Source organism: Lepidochelys kempii, chromosome 1, assembly GCF_965140265.1.
Source record: "Lepidochelys kempii isolate rLepKem1 chromosome 1, rLepKem1.hap2, whole genome shotgun sequence".
In the NCBI taxonomy this organism is placed as follows: Eukaryota; Metazoa; Chordata; order Testudines; family Cheloniidae; genus Lepidochelys; species Lepidochelys kempii.
The window spans coordinates 334,986,864-335,004,120 of NC_133256.1; the positions used below are offsets into that span (position 1 = coordinate 334,986,864).

At 43.1% G+C, this 17,257-nt stretch overlaps 1 protein-coding gene across 4 annotated transcripts in view; it reads right to left on the reverse strand.

The window, feature by feature from the left end:
* Positions 1-212: 212 nt before the first annotated feature.
* Positions 213-17,257, reverse strand: part of ELAPOR2 (endosome-lysosome associated apoptosis and autophagy regulator family member 2) — a 138,924-nt gene continuing 121,879 nt past the window's right edge. For all 4 annotated transcript variants that reach the window (XM_073328674.1, XM_073328676.1, XM_073328677.1 and 1 more), the window contains exons 19-22: positions 12,629-12,755; positions 11,198-11,376; positions 10,309-10,474; positions 213-3,632 (exon numbers count right to left, since the gene is read on the reverse strand). In XM_073328674.1, the coding sequence (XP_073184775.1) occupies positions 3,573-3,632; positions 10,309-10,474; positions 11,198-11,376; positions 12,629-12,755 (532 nt within the window). In that variant the 3' untranslated portion in view covers positions 213-3,572. The remainder of the gene's footprint in view (positions 3,633-10,308; positions 10,475-11,197; positions 11,377-12,628; positions 12,756-17,257) is intronic.

Here is a 17,257-nt window from a genome sequence, read left to right on the forward strand (position 1 = left end):
GATGTGGCTCAGTATACTTGGCAAAGCTGACTACAGATAAATTCTCTGCAGGCTTTTGTTTTTCTGAGAAAACAGCACCAGAGCAGACGCAATCACATCCATACTTACTTTGCCAATAATTTATACAGCGAGGTCACGTAAATGTGTTTAACCCATGAAAAGATTCAGTTGCTTGGATCCAGATTTAAAAGAAAAGCAGGCAACTGCAGTGATAAAAATGTATCCCATTTAATCAACTGAACACATAACAGAGCGCTTTGCATTTTTTTATGGCCATTTGTTTATGAATAACAAATTCACATATGACGTTGCTGATGGGATGGTTGTTGTGAGTACCTTTGGGCAGAACACAAGATGTCACAGGCAACCGTTTGCTTAATGAAGTGTTTCAAGACTTCAAAACTGTGCCTTTTGTGGGAACATGAAACTGCCTTTTTGCCTATCTTTAGGGAAAGAAAAAGAGAAACAGCCAAAACTCAGCTAAAAGGTAGCAGAACAAACTTATTTATGGCTGGAAAATTCCATTACAATACTTTACACTAGCCTTACATCAATTCTATAGGCTTAGTTGGTTTCTGCTTCTCATCGTGCTCAGCCAGGTGAACCTTCAGGGTGCCCAGAAGAATTTCTTATAATAATATGACAGATCATTTGGAACCCCATGTAAGAAGCGTCATATACCAAAGGCTGCAGGAGCCGACAAAAAATGCTATTTAATATCTAATTTGAAAAAGTCATTGGGGGGGTTGGGAAATAACAAAACCCCTCCTTTGTATTAATAAAACTGAAAGGTAGTTTGTTAAAATGTAAGGCATTTTAATGTGTCAGGGATACGACTCCAGCGGCAGAAGAAGAAAAGATGTTCCTAGAAAGTAATCCTACTTATATCTCTATAGCTTGGGAAACGGGTGCAGATAAGAGCAACAGATGAAAACAGTGGTGACAGACGTAATTCTGTGCAAGGTGGAACACTCCATGGCTCCACCCATCACTGAAGAACACTGCCAAATGTAATGCATGCTACAGTTCTTCCAAAGATTGTAAATTCGCAGTTCAAATATATTTTCACTTCACTGCACAAATGCTCATCAGCTGAAAATCTTTGACACTAAAACACGCTATCTGAATAAAATTCAATGACATAAAAAAAAATCCTCTTCATAAAAGATCAGCAAAGAACACATCTCAAAATCCCAATTGGCATTTGCTAGGGAGCATGTTACCATTGCTGACTACGTGCAAACGATAGGATGACGACAAATACAATGTAAGATAATGAATGGGCAACAGTACAAAATATACAAAAAAAGAAACTTGTATTTAATATACATTCAAAAACATCAAAAAATGGTTCAATACCTCACAAAAATCCCTTCTTTCTGGAAAATGAAATGCTGTTTCAAGAACAACAAAAAGAAATGAACACGACCCCCGATGAGATACCCAAAGTAACTCCAATCAGAAGAACAGATCCCAGTTTCTGTAACTGGATATATAAAATAATTGAAATAAATTTCTCTAAACAAGAAAAAGAAGCTCTAATCTTCATAAAATCTCCTTCCACATCTCATAGTATAATAAAATATTCAGTTTTCATCTTAGATTTAATTTAGAAGTGGACTCTTCTCAGACTGGTTGATGCAACTGAGTCATTCAAAAGCCCAAATCTATATATTCTTTATAGTAAAAACACCATTTTTGCCTGTGTCTTTTCCAAAGTTTTATATGCATTTCACAATTCAGGCATTTTATTGTGATGCAGATATAGGTCTGATTAGAGTGACAAGATTGGAGCCTCATTTCTTCCTAGCTTTACGCAACTCTTTCCTTCATAATTTTCATCAACAATTTTATACCCACATTTTAGCAGATTATTTTCAGTTCAACTTGCACTGAATTTCAGGAAATTACAGTTTTTCATAGACTGGATATTAGGAAGATCACATACTTTTAACGCGGTTGCTTAAGTCAGAGATTTTTAGGCCCTAAAAAAGAATCTCAGGCCAGCCTTCAATATTCAAAGCACCTTTTTGTGCCCTCCTTTAAATATACAATAACTTGCATCGACAGTAGAACCCATTTGTATATTAAGATACATGATGGTGTAACCAACATTAATACCTGCAGGGGGGTCCTTGTCCCTTTTTAGACCACATACAGGCTAAAAGAAAAGGAGTACTTGTGGCACCTTAGAGACTAACAAATTTATAAAATTTCTAAGGTGCCACAAGTCCTCCTTTTCTTTTTGCGAATACAGACTAACATGGCTGCTACTCTAATACAGGCTAAAGAGTCTGATACTGCCTCTCAACTGCAAATTGGCTCGGTTAGCTTAGACACGAGAAGCTTGTGGTTCCCCCCGCCCTGAAAGGGTCCAGGATTCAATCCCTACAGATGCTGATCCCAGGGGGTTGTCACACAAATGACAACTCGAACTGCTGTCAACCTCCGATGCTCAGGACAAGCTTCGCCAGGCAGGGAGAAAGCATAATTCACATTATGGATCTTTGCCCCCCTCTAGTGTCTGGACCATGTAAAAAGATTTATGAGCGCTCCTGCAGCTTCTAAATGGACGGATCTGATCTGTCAACTCAGGTACTGGCAGCACACCCATTTAGGGTATGTCTGCACTTGGAGGTGCGGGTGTGACTCTCAGCTCGCGTAGCTCTCAAACCAGTACACTGAAGACAGTAGTGTAGCCACAGTCGCACGGGCAATGCCAAGCGGTGGCCTGGGCTAGCCACCCTGAGTACAAATCCACCAGAACCCTGTGGGTACATACTCGGCACAGCTTGCCCACGCGGCCGCTGCCTATGCTACCATGGCTACACTACGATTCTTAGCGTGCTAGATTGATGACAACAGATGCGAGAATGTTGACACAAGCTGGAAATCACACCCTTAGCTGTAGGTATAGATATCGTCTTAAATTCAGGAGTGCCAAGTTCAAGCCAACCCAGATGGTCATCACATTGGCATCTAAATGGGTTTGATCCATGGGTGCAAAATTGGCCCTGCCTCACTAAAGGCTGTTGCAGGCCATCCAGCCCTTAACCCTAAAAGCATTATTTTATCCAAGAATCAAAAGTCATCCATGATTCTGTTTCAAGTACCATTCCCCATTTTGATTTTAAGAGAGACTGGAAGTTAGGCTACAAAAAGGACAGTACAGAACCTTTGCAGAAAGTTTTGAATCTCTCAGAAAATCAGTTCTTACAATGCATATGGACAACGTGATTATGCACTGAAAGGTACCAATAAATCACACAGCAGGCCTGAGCAATGCACAGGTGAATACAAAACTGATGTCAGTTGCAGTATGTATATCTCTTCCTGAGTTAAGCTTCATTCCTAGTTTGGAATCCAAGCAGTCTGCTTCTTGTTTTTGGCAAGGTACTTGACCACAGAATAAGGCAATCCAATCTTTTGTTTTGATTTCCACCCTCTTTTTGCTTAAATGGCTCAGCATTTCTCACTGCAATCATTATTCTGCTGTCTGCAGGAATATGTTTAAAATGTGGTCCTGTAAAAATAGAAATCAGGTTTGTTTCATTGAAGGTAGCATTTAATCCTCATATATTTTGTGATCTTGAAGATTTCAGTTGAACAGATTCAAAACAATCTTGTTTTTCCTGCAATGTAAAGAGACAAGTTCCCGTCACTCATGATTTCTCAAATTCACTCTGAAGTGTTCTAACATCTCTTCACTCAGTATAAAAAGTCATGGAACAAATTTCTACTCTCAGTAACTCGAGTGCAACTCCTGTTGAAGACTTTACTGAGATTGTGCCACAGTAAATGAGAGTAGAATTTGGCCTTTAATTTCAAGCTAATTGTAACATCTCTATAAATTAAAAATAAAAATTGCACACACTTCAAAATTCCATTGTGAGGTAGAAAGCATATGAATTTTTTAGTGTTTCCTTTACAGGAAGTATATAGATATGTCCACCAAATGGCATATTTTTCACAGTCCAGGTTATGGATTTTATGATAGAATTACAAAGAAATTATGATGCATTACTGTAAAAAAATACAAAACATTCAAGAGTGAGAGCAGTTTGAGCAAAGAACTGAGAGTGAGAAACTCCTGAACTCTGACACTGATTCCTTCGGTACCCTTAACCAACTCACTTAGGCCTTAGTTCAGCAGAGCATTTAACACGTGTTGACCTTTCAGACTGTGAATCGCCTCCCCCTTCACTAAGGCTGTGTCTACACTACAGTTTATGTCAGCATAACTTATGTCGCTCAGGGATGTGACTAAACCACCCCCCAAGCAACATAAGTTACACCGATATAAGCACTCGTGTGCACAGCGCTATGTCATCGCTTCTGCCATTTGTGGAGGTGGTTTTATCGTGCTGACGGGAAGCGCACCTGCATCGGTACAGCTGTGCCCCCCCGTACAGATATGCCCTAAGGTACCAATTCTCCAAACACTTAACCCATGCATTTAACTTACTACAGTGAGCAATCACTTTGATTTTATTGGGACTACCCACAGTAACGAAGTTAAGCACGTAAGTGTTTGCAGGATCGGGGCCTCAAATGGGACTATTCCCACGTTTATGTGTTTTGCTTAATTGGGGACTTAACTAGAGCTGGGTGGGAAATGCTTTTCCAGTCCACTGAAAATTTTTGAGATTTCAAAATAATTTCCTTTCTGCACCAGGAGGAGCCAGTGACTTTTGGAAATTTGTCATGAAAAACAAGTGAGAGAGGGCACTCAGCTGGGATGTGGGAAACCCAGGTGCAAGACCCTGCTCCAAATCTAGGTGAGTGCACTAGCCCCCGGCCTGCAGAGTCAGTTTCTAGTTCAATTTCTCCTGCTGGAGCTGTTCCAAATGTATAAATACTTTAATATTCACTAGGCCAACAAACAAGACTGACTCTGCAGCTCAGTGGTTAGGGCACTTACCTGAAATATGGGAAACCCAGGTTCAAGTCCTTCTTGCAAAGGAAGGATTCAAAGCTGGGTCTCCCATATCCTGGGTGAGTGCCCTACCCACTAGGACGTTAGCTATTCTATGGCACATCAAAATCTCTCGTTTGTTTAAAAAAAAAAAAGTACCACAGAATGAAAACAAATTTCAAAACCTCAAATTTTTTCCTGAAGTGGAATTGTTGTTTTCTAGCCTGCCCTATAATGTACCCCTTGTGAGTACACCCAAGTTGATTCTCATGCACAGCATTTTACTGACAACATTGTAGATGATTCTAGCTGGAGCGAAAAGAGTCATTAATGTAAAAGGTAGCAAACTCAAAACTGATGAGGAAATATGTTTTCAACCTATGTGTAATTAGACTGTGGATCTCATTGCCACAGAAGGTTGCTGAGGACAAGAACTCCAGGATACTGGAGAGAAGAAAAAAGGCAGGTGGTTTTGAGGTTATTGGTGGGAAAAGGTTGAGACTCCTGCAACTGTAGAAGCTTAACACATTGATTAAATTAGGCCTTCAGAATGCTAATACAAATACCAAACTTTTCTTGGTGTACTACGATACAGACCTTGTTTAAAAAAGGGAGTGGACCTGTATATGGAAGGCAAGCAAATCTACAACTATACTACTTAATGCTAACAAATATTTTGGAAAGAGACATGAAACTAAACTCACGCTTTGGGGTTTAAATCAATCTCTATTACGATGAGACCTAATGCGTGTGCGGGGTCAGATTTTCCCAGAGTTGCCTACTGCAGGGTTTCCTGCACCACCCAGCCTGATCCAGCACAGCAATTCCTACATTCTGGGTTATTACAATAATACTGCAAATAAATATGTTTCCTTTTTTTACATTAGGGGCTCAGCTCTGCATTTCTTATCTAGTCAAAGCTCTCAGTAACTTCATGAGAAGTTTTGGAACACAGAAAAGTAATCACTTCGGGTCTGATCCTTTTATGTATTTCTGATTTTTTTTTTCTCTCTCTCTCTCTGTTGTTAAATCTTTACATTGTCCATGTCCCCCATATTTTTTACTCTCTCTTTTCTCAGTGTTTTTTTAAAAGAAGTTATACTTCTCATCTTTTGCATTAATGAAGAATGATGCCTATTACATGTGTTCTGAAAAAATATATAATAAATCCCAGTTATCTGCAGGGATATAGGATGCAGACTTGAGTAAGCTAATGAGGTCCTGGAGGCTGAGTTTGGCAGCTCTGATTATCCAGCAGATGGAAGAAAAAAAAAGCCAGAGATATCTGACAGGCTTATTTGAAAAGGTAACAGTGTGCAGGGAAGCCCGTTAAAATGAACATAGGAACTTGAGTTAAGAATAGTCTGTTTGAAAACAGTGCACAGGTGTGCAAGTGATCGCTACTCTTAATATTAAGCACTAAGCTTACTTTTGAACTATGAAATCTATTTCTTCCAGCAATCCTTCCTCTCTTCTTCTAATCATTACAGGCCCAGCTCTGCACACTTCATCAAACAAGCCTTTAAACTCATCAGGACTATTCATGGTAGTAAACACTATGTTCAGCAGCAGAGGTAGTCAGCAATGTTCACTACACTCAGCAGCAGAGAGCTTTCACAAAATCAACACTTCTGAGACATTTTCTTTTTTGCAAGGTTCAAAATGGGGGGAGGGAATCTTTTTTGGAGGGAGCAAGCGAGGGAATATTTTGCTTTTTTTTAAAAAAAAAAATCACATTTTTGAAATTTTGAATTTTCAATATGCTATATTCCCATTCCCTTTTTTCCTTCTTGCCACTCACTACAATAAAATGAATGATGTCCAAATGCGGGGTTCCTCCCTCCCCGCCCCACACACACACTTTTTCATCTGGCCCTTCTAATTTTTCCAAAGTTTAAGATACAGGAAAGTTGCAGAAGGGAAAAAATTAAAATGGAGAAAAAGAAAAGAAGGGGGGCAGGAGGCGATACCCCTACACATCATTCATTCTGTCACATTCAGTGGCAAATAGGAAAATCAGAGACAAGAAAGGCAAAAACCCCATAAATCTGAACATTTGAAATTTGGGGTTTTGATGAAAAACTGGACAATTTTGAAAACACAAGGCTTTTTGTGAAACTTTTCAGTTTAAAAAAAGCCATCTTTCAGAAGAAAAAAAAAGTTTCAAATGAAAAGTTTCAACCAGTTGTACTCAGCACTATTGGCCTGAACCACTTTGAAGCAGTGGATGTCTTTGGGCCTTTGGAAAAGGACTTGCAAGCTCAGACCCTTAGAATCTCCCAACCCTCCCTCTTCTTTGGCTTGTGTTTTTTTGGCTATGTCTAATTTAGGGCCCCATCCTGCAAACACTACCGCTTACTACTGTGCTCTCCCTTGAAATGGCTGGGATTTATCAGGGCAGTAAGCGCTACACCAAGCATTTGCAGATGTGCATGTATAGTTGGAAGCCCACGTTCTGAAACTGTGGTCTATGGACTTCCAGTGGTCTACAGAGCACTTACAGATAAACCATGGAGAACTAGCTAGACATTTGGTGCCTTCAGAATGTTAATTTTCACGTAAGCAATTCCTATGGAAGCCCCTGTAATGATGTTTAATCAGCAATGAGAGGTGACCTGTGTGAGGTGTCCATTAGACAAACTCTTTTCAGTTGTTGTCCATACTCTGAAGATCCATGTTATAAGTTCTCTGGGCAAGAGAGATTCCTGCAACTCAGTGCCATTGACACTAAAGAAGCCCGGTGAATCTATAGATGTGTGCGTTTGCAGGTTAGTTAGTGTAGCCTCTTTTTAAAATTGAACAAAGAGCTCTGTGTTAAACTGTCGTGTCCCTAGGAAGTGAGTTCGGCTCCTGTGGTGCTACAGTTTTCAGATCAATTAGATTGGGGGACTCTTAGGAGCACAGAAGATCAAATACAGGGACCACAAACAAGATTTTTTACTTGTAACTTATAAAGTTACAATCACAAACAAATATATAAAAACCTAAGAAATCCCATGCACTCTCTAATGCTGTATTCATACTCAGATATCCAAAGATATTACAGAGTTTGATGGATCTTTCAACAGGTGGTCATCAATAGAGGAGTGCTTCTTGCTGGGGTCATCACAATGAAGTCTTCCCTCAGGGTCTTCCCACCCTATCCATACCAACCAACCCCTTTTATCTTGTTGTTCTGACCAAGCTTAACACTTTATGCTTATGCATGAAGGTTCCAACTTCTTTTACTTATCTGTACTTCCACACCCCATCCATTTTGGGGTGCTCTGCTTTACACAGGTTGTTCTCTGAGTTTCCCTTATTCTCATTAGCATTTATGTAAACATGTTTCCATGGTGACCTGTGGTCAGGTGCCTTGCTGTCTAGATGGGCACACTTTGGTCTCTTTTTCTGGAACATCACCAGAACAGTAATCTTGTAACCTTTACTCCTGGGGGAATTCTGTGTCACTGTGTGTGGGCAGAATTCATGTCCCCTGCAGATTTCTTTGCTTCCCTGCAGAAAAATTACTTACTGACAGGGAAGCTGCAAAAGCAGTCATGCAGCACTCCCTAGCAGTACAGGCACCCAGAGCAGCCGGCACAGAGGTAAATCACCATGAGGCTGGGGACACCCCAGACAGTGGCACCTACCCTAAGCTGGGATCAGCTGCTAGTCCCAGCTGGGCTGGAGGCAGGAGAGGATGGGACTTCCTCTTCCCCTGCAAGGAGTGGCTGCGGCTGTGTCAGACTCACCCCCAGAAACCTCCCCCAGCTGCAAGAATCTCAGCATCCTCCCCTGCTTCCTGCTGCCATCGCTCCTCAGCTGCGGGAGAAGGGGTCACTGTATGGGGAGCTGCTCCCCCATCTGCCCAACCTCCATGCATCCGGACCTCCCATACCCAGACACCCTCGCCAAGCTTCACCCCGTATACCCAGAACCTCCCTACCCCTCCATATCCAAACCCTACCCCACTGAACCTCAACCCCTGCATCTAGAGCCCCCCTGCACCCAGACCCCTCCCTTCAAATCCCCACCCCTGCACCCAAACCACCCCCAATGAGCTCCCTGCACTCAAACCCATAGATGCCGAATCCATGGGTACTCTAGGGCTGGAGCACCCACGGAAAAAATATAGTGGGTGCTCAGCACTCACCGGCAGCCCCACAAAGCAGTGCCTCTCCCTCCCCCCAGCACCTCCCATCTGCCATGGTTCAGCTGTTCAATAGCATGCAGGAGGTGCTGGGGAAGAGGGGAAGGAGCAAGGGCGGGAAGAAGTGGGGCATGGAGGTCTTGGGGGAAGGCGTTGAATGAGGGCAGAGTGGGGCAACTCTTAAAGATGGTGCCTATGCTCAAACCTCCACACTGACGAACCCCACCCCCCCGCACAACTCAGAGCCTCCACATCCAGAGCCCCATGCCACTGACCCCCAACTAGCTGCACCCAGACCCCCACCCCACTAAACCCCACTCCCCCAGCTCTCCTGCTTAGACCCCACACACAGACACCTCCGCTGAGCCCCAACCACCTTCACCTGGAACCCCTGCAGAGTCCCATTGCCCCTGCACTTCCCCCCAATGCACTCCCTCCCCTGCACTTCCCCCCTCTGTGGATCCAGATTCCCCATACCTATACCCCCGACTGAGCTGCCTGCACCCAGATTTTCCCACACAGAACCCTCTCACTCCACACCTGAATCCCCCCACACTGAGCCACTTCACACTTGGATCCTGCCTGGTTGAGCCTGCCTGCCCCACACCTGGTGTACCTGGTGCAGAGGGGCAGGGCCACAGGGTGTTTCTGGGGCAGGTCCACGCCTTGTGGTGTCGGGACAGTGTGCAGGCTCACCGCTCAGTCCATGTCCCGGGGTGGGTGGTGGAGGGGCTGCAAAGTGATCTCCCACCTTCCTGCAGCCAGAAGCGTGTGCTCCCCACTGTCATGCTGGAGCCTCTGCATTTATTTAATGACAAATAAAACTTGCAGAATTTTAAAATGTGTGCAGAATTTTTAATTTTTTGGTGCAGAATTTTTAGTATTTTGGCACAGAATGCCCTTAGGAGCAGGTAACCCTACAGGCATAAAGTCAATCTTAGGTCGCCCACTCGTGTCAAGTCTTCTTAAGCCTGAGGCCTAGTGTGGCTAAGCTGAAATCTTTCAGCCCTTAGCCTGTACACCTTGCATTACTGCCTTATCTTACTTGTATACCTAATACACACTTATCACTCCTAAATACTTGTCAAATTTATATTCGTATAATCCTGTCCTACTTCTATCTATTCATCACACAGTGATTGCATAGGAAATAACATAACCACAACAATAACCCAACTAAATGATAAAATGAGCTAATTAGCCACATTATACTAACCGTGCTACATCAGTGTCAATAAAAAATAATAATTTTAATTCTCACCTTTGTTGCCAATGACTTGAGCTTTCCCAGCAATGACTGTTTATTTGAATATACTATTTCCTCTTCGTTGTCTTCTCCTTCCATTATAGCACAGCTGTCAGCAGCTGGAAGCTCACACTCTTTCGAGTTAGCTGTCATCACTAATTTGGAATATTTATACTCCAACCTAAAGGTACAAACTTGGACAGTTACTTTCTTAATACCCCATATTCTAGCTGCAACAGTGCAGGTGGTCAGAACAGTATCTGCAGCTATTCCGCGGGGTTATTTGTTAAGCATTTATAAAGAATCTGAAGTTATATTTTAAGAACCAGAAGTAAGAAAGCATGACTAGAACTGCAGTAGCAACTCATCCATTTCCTGTTTTCCAGACTAGAAGAGAACAAACTCCATCCCATGAAGTCTTTAAATCAAAGACTTTTTTTTAGACTTTTTCTAAAAGATATAATCAAGACCAAGCAGAAACTGTAAGCTTGATTCAGGAAACACTGGGTAGAATTCTGTGGCCTATATTATGCAGGAGGTCAGACTAGATGATCATAATGGTCCATTTTGGTCTTAAAATCTATGACTTTACCAATCTCTATTGCTTCCAGCCTTAAGCCAACCTCTGTCAGGGGTTAGGAGGAAACTTCTCATGGCTATCCCACAACTGCCTACTTCAGGGTATCTTGCACCTTCCTCTGCAGCATCTATTATGGCCACTACTGGAGACAGGAAATTGGACTAAGTGGACCACTGGACTGACTAGGTATGACATTTCCTACACTGCTTTAGGGTTTGATTTCAAAGTCCAGTGGAATCCATGGGAGTTTTTCTAGTGACTTCAATGAGCTCTGGATCACGCTTTTGATTTATTTTTGTATGTCACCTCCAGTACAATACTTACTTCTGATTTTTCTTCCAGAAGTAGCAGGTTAAGGCTACGAGCAGAACAGCTGTGAATGCACCAACACCTGCTCCAACTTTTAACCAAAAGTCCATGGTTTCACAGGTGCTGACCCTTTTCTCAGGCAAGGCAATCCCCTTCATGCATTGCTTTGGCTCGTTCCAGACATATAAGGTTTCCTTTCAAAAAAACAAATAAGAAAGAATACAGAAAAGTTGATGTGAATGTAGAGAACGTTTGTGGACATTTTGAGGTTAAGGCAACAACATGTTATTGAGGCAGAGAAATTACTGAAAATAGAGGTGTTATTTACTTCAAAAAAATATTGTATTTATCGTATCATGGCCAGATTCTCCACTGGGTTAAGTACCTTTTCTCCATACACTACAGGGACGTATACCGGCTGTAAATGCCCGGGAGAAATCCCTGCTGGCACAAGTGTATTGCTGTCAGGTCCTCTGCCTATGGCCCCCCCTCATTCAGCACAGAGGAATGTGTTGGGAGAAGAGATGTAGGGTAAAGGGAGTAGGTGTGGTGTAGTCTGGCTATGACGTCCAGGACCCTACCCCAGTGGAGCAACGTAGGGTATGTCTACACTGCAATCAGAGGTGTGACTGCACCCCAGGTAGGCTAACCCATGCTAGCTCCAATCTAGCCTGCTCCCTAAAAATAGCAGTGAAGACGATGCAAGGCTGCACTGTTGCAACAGCGCGTACCCTGGTTCTGATCAGACTAGTCCATGCTCCTGTGTCTTCTGTGCTAGCTAAAGCTAGTGCAGCTATATCGACATGAGCGGCAATCATGCCTCCGATTGCAGTGTAGACATACCCCTAGAGCAGTGTGGCAGCTACTCTATACTACACAGGGGCTTGGGACAGCCCTAATTATCAGGGAGCTGTAACAGGGCTCCCCAGTGCCCCGATCCCTTGCTCCTGTGCTGGGCTGAGTTCTCGTGCAGGGCAGAATCTAGCCCATGTCTCCAAAATGGCTTGGCCTAGTAACCTGCGATTTAACAGTAAGAATAATTTTGGAATGAGACCCAACTGCACTCCCCTGCATCATGGCTGCAGGCACGGGGAGGGGACAAAGGCTGTATCCTCAATGCTTGCTCCTCACACAGGCTAGCAGAGATTGGGAATGACAGAGAGGGGAATGGGTGGAGCCTGCCTCTGACGTGGTCAGAAGAGCAGATCTGGAATGGGGAAGGGTTAGTAATCTGCGAATGGAGAAGGCCAGTAGCAGATAACTTCTCCTGGGAGCAAAGAGGGAGTAGGAATGAATTGTGAATCTCTCCCTGGTCTGCTCTTGGAGCAGCATGGCTATGTGATGTACAGGCACAATCTAGCCCTGTGGCTCTTACACAGGCAGTTTAACAGCACCCCCAAGCCTACACAACTCATCCAATTTGACTAAAAGGCATCAGTCCTCTACCTGAAATCCCTTTTTACAAGCTCCCTCAATCTCATGGTAGTCATGCTCTGTGCACAAAGGGCAGGCTTCTGCACTTTCCCACATGAAGTAGAAGGTGCATCCATCACAGGTGCCAACGGGGCATGCGCTAGGAGAAAAGCAAAGTTTGGTTAGCACTTGTGACACAGGTTTCATTCCGGGGAAAGGAGAACTGGTCTGGATTCTATGCCTCCAGCCTGCTGCTCAAGAACACTAATAATAATTAATGACCACTCATTGATTCAACATTTCCAAAACAAACCAAAAAAGCCCAGGGAAAGCTTTTTCAATCAGCGAAATATCTAGCTTCAAATAAAGAAGGTGTTAGTCTCGCAAATTAATCTGGCAATAAGAGGCCAGATACCACTGATACTACGCTAATATAAAACCTTATAGACTAGACTAGAAGCAGTCACTGAAAGCACTGGAGTTATTCCAGATTTGCACCAACATACCCAAGGGGAGAATCTGGCCCATAATGTTCAGCTTTGTAAATATTTTCTAATATCTTTAAAAAGCACTTCCTAAGATGAAGTTGAATCAACTTCTGACTTCATAACTGTGTTTTATGTATATCTTTTGTACTTGAGGGTGTCTTTCTGATGTGTTCCAATCAATGAATTAGAGTGACTAAACAATGAAGAAGAGGAGTACTTGTGGCACCTTAGAGACTAACCAATTTATTTGAGCATAAGCTTTCGTGAGCTACAGCTCACTTCATCGGATGCATACCGTGGAAACTGCAGCAGACTTTATATATACACAGAGAATATGAAACAATACCTCCTCCCACCCCACTGTCCTGCTGGTAATAGCTTATCTAAAGTGATCATCAGGTGGGCCATTTCCAGCACAAATCCAGGTTTTCTCACCCTCCACCCCCCCACACAAATTCACTCTCCTCACCGGAGAGTGAATTTGTGTGGGGGGGTGGAGGGTGAGAAAACCTGGATTTGTGCTGGAAATGGCCCACCTGATGATCACTTTAGATAAGCTATTACCAGCAGGACAGTGGGGTGGGAGGAGGTATTGTTTCATATTCTCTGTGTATATATAAAGTCTGCTGCAGTTTCCACGGTATGCATCCGATGAAGTGAGCTGTAGCTCACGAAAGCTTATGCTCAAATAAATTGGTTAGTCTCTAAGGTGCCACAAGTACTCCTCTTCTTTTTGCGAATACAGACTAACACGGCTGTTACTCTGAAACCTAAACAATGAAGGTTTATTAATTGACTAACTGAGCCACGTTGCCATGCACTGCTAGATACCAAAGGCCAAATTTTCAAAAGTGGCCAATGATTTGGGATGTCTCAAGTTGGACATGCCAAAATTGAGGCAACCTAAATGAGTATCCACCTTTGAAAATTGTGGACTCAGCCATTTTAACTTTGTACCCCAATACCTGCCACTCCTAAATGAAAGCTGTCAATTGTTTAAAAGTAGATGTCACTGTTCTCTAAAGATGTCAAATTTACAGTTGTATTTCATCAGCATAATTTATACAGCTACCACTAGGTGGCCAGGTAATACAGACCTCTGCTCTAGTGACTCTGAATTCTTTACAGAATAAATTTTATATTTGAAGAATGCTGAGAAACAAAATTTATATGAAAAATAGCAGGTCATATTCATCCTTGATGTAACTCCAATGATTTCATTGGCAAATATCTAGAATTACAGAGGGAAAGCTATACATTACTAGAAACAATTATATATATTTGGACAGAGTTCATCCCTGGTGTAACCCCCCACTGGCAGCAAAAAAGTTAAATTTTGTCACAAACTATTTTTCTAGTAACATCTAGCATTTCCCCTACAGTTACAGACATTTGTGTGAAATAGAAACTGAACCCCAATGTTCTATTAACATTGTGGGTAACCCCACCACTGCTGCCACCCCAATATCCAGAAGCTTATGTAAACCCCATTTCTTTTTCTTATTTCAAGGTGTTCAGGCAAAACCACTTATTGCAGTAATTACAGCTGCTGTTTCTACTTGCTCTGAGTTGATAGGGGAACATTCCCAGACAAGGTGACAATACAGAGCCTTGAGTGACTGCAAAGTAGTTGCCATTTTAGCACACTAAAGGGTGGGCAGAAAGTTGTTAACCATGCTCGGTAGCTGTTTTGAAGCTTGTGTGGAAGGCTTCATTAAGGGCAGACATTCCTACATGAACACACATTCCCACCCCCTCCCCCCACCTTATCAGTAGTGAGTTCTGGCAGGGGTACAAAACTGGCAGCCATTGTGAACACTAGTGAGATCCAGTCCAGCCCTGCAGGGAGAAGATAGAGCAGGCAGCAGTAACCCAGACTGATCTGAGGGGTGGATCTCAACGCTGAAAGGTTTTATCTCTGTGCTGAAAGGTTTTCTCTTTGGAGTGCTATTCATAAAAAGGAATCTGAAATCATTAGTTGTGTGTGCGTGCATAACTGTCTTATGGTAAAGACTGGTACAGGATTCCTAAGCAGAGGGGAAAAAAAGAATCCGATTATAATTTCCACTTTTAGTATTTGAAAAGTTCCTATAGAAAATCCAGCTGTGGTCTCTTGCAAGGATAGGAATTCAAGGTCTGTGCACGGTCTGCAGCACAGAATTGGTAAGCAAATTGACTTACCTCCCCTCTACATAGCTTACACATGGAGGAGAGAAGCTGATTTCTACATCTCCAACATATTATGGAGAGCCATCTTCATATCAATTACATCCCTCTCAGCTTCCGCATATCACATGGAAGCTCTGTATAAAATCTTTTATCACTCCTTTCTCATGCCAAGATGACTGTTCCGTATGGGATGCCGAAAATCTGATTTCTGCTGCTGTAATTGTGATGCTTTGAGTGATTTCCTCCGTAAGTGGCAGACATGTTCTGTAACAGTTAATTAGCGGAAGGATGTTTACCAGCCTACTGAACGGGTAACAACTTCTCCACACACCTGAGAAGTACAAATGGCCCTATTTCATACTCAGTTAGTAGAACAGAATACCATCTGCACTTCCATGACACTTGCTCAATTGTTGTGACTGGCAGCTAGATTGATTCTAACAGTGACTGTAACTGGAAGTCTACTCAGCAGCCAAAAATATTGGTTCATTAAAACTGGATCATACAAAAACTGACTTAAAAGAGATTTGTAGTGTCACCCTGAAATCTGTCACACATTTTTCATAGACTCATAGATATTAAGGTCAGAAGGGACCATTATGATCATCTTGTCTGACCTCCTGCACAACGCAGGCCACAGAATCTCACCCACCCACTCCTGCGATAAACCTCTCACCTATGTCTGAGCTATTGAAGTCTTAACAAAATCCAGAGAGCTAGAAGACCAACCTCACTTGCCTTGATTTGACTAATTCAGAACACCACCTCTGGATCACAGAGTATTTTCTCAGGAACATTGGTAGGCCTATTTCCCATGCTCCTTCCATCTGACACCCTGGCTAAACCAGGAATAAACTACAAAGCAGGCACTGCTTATTTAGACATTTTTGTTACAAATACAGATGTCTACTTTGATATTAAATGCTCTGCTTCAACTGTTATTGGATCACGATCTTCTTCAATCCATCCAAGATACTTATATGATCCCCTTTACCATAATATCTGAGTACGTCACAATCTTTAATGTATTTATCCTCGCAACACCCCTGTGAGTTAGAGAAGTACCACATTTTATAGATGGGGAACTGAGGAACAGAGAGGCTAAGGGACTTGCCCAGAGCCACACTGGAAGTCTGTGGCAGAGCAGGCAATGGAGCTAATGTCTCCTGAATCCCAAGATAACACCCTAACCTCTGCATCATCCTTCCTATCATCATCATCATCTTTTCTTCCATAAATTGAGGGGATGGTTTGTACAAAAATACGGTCTTTGCATTTTGCCTGAAGGTGGCCAGAATGAGGCTCATCCTGATCTCTGGTAATTACATATGCAAGGGCCCGGGAGATACTGGGGAGCAAGGAAGCAGACCTGGGAGAAAGAAGCGTTTGGGGAAAAATCCTCTTACTGTTTCTTTAAGGGGCCCAGGGCCAAGAGATTGGCAGAGGGGGTGGGCAAGGCTCTCCTCTCCCCCAGCCAGTTGGGGATGAGCTGGGGGACAGGGACCAGCATAAATGCGACATCCTCCCTCATGACCGGGCAGACACAAGGAGCTCCCAGTGGGGAAAACCTGGCCTGCTGAGTAGTCTGATTAAGGACAAGGGATCAGCAGAGGAAGAAGCTGTAAAAGCACTACAGCTGGTTAACCCATAACTCAGCTCCAGTGAGGAGATCTGACGATTCCTGTTTAAGAAGAATTAAATAATCTGATCAACAGAACTCAGCTCCAGGGAGAAGAGCTGGAGAGACTCCTGTTTAAGGAAAGAGTGAGGGACTAATTAATACAACCCAGTTCCAGAGTAGTAGAGACTCCTGCATAAAGATCTGAAGACCATGATTCTGGGAGCTGTGATTCTGGGAGCCCCCCCCCCCCCCGCAACGGCAGGCAGGGCCACCCGGAATGCAGGGGCTTTAGGGGCTTCAGAGCCCTGGGCTAAGGGGTCCCCGGGGCCTTGGCCTGCAGCTCTAAAGCCCCTTTAGGAATGCGGTCCTGCGAGCACGGGCTGG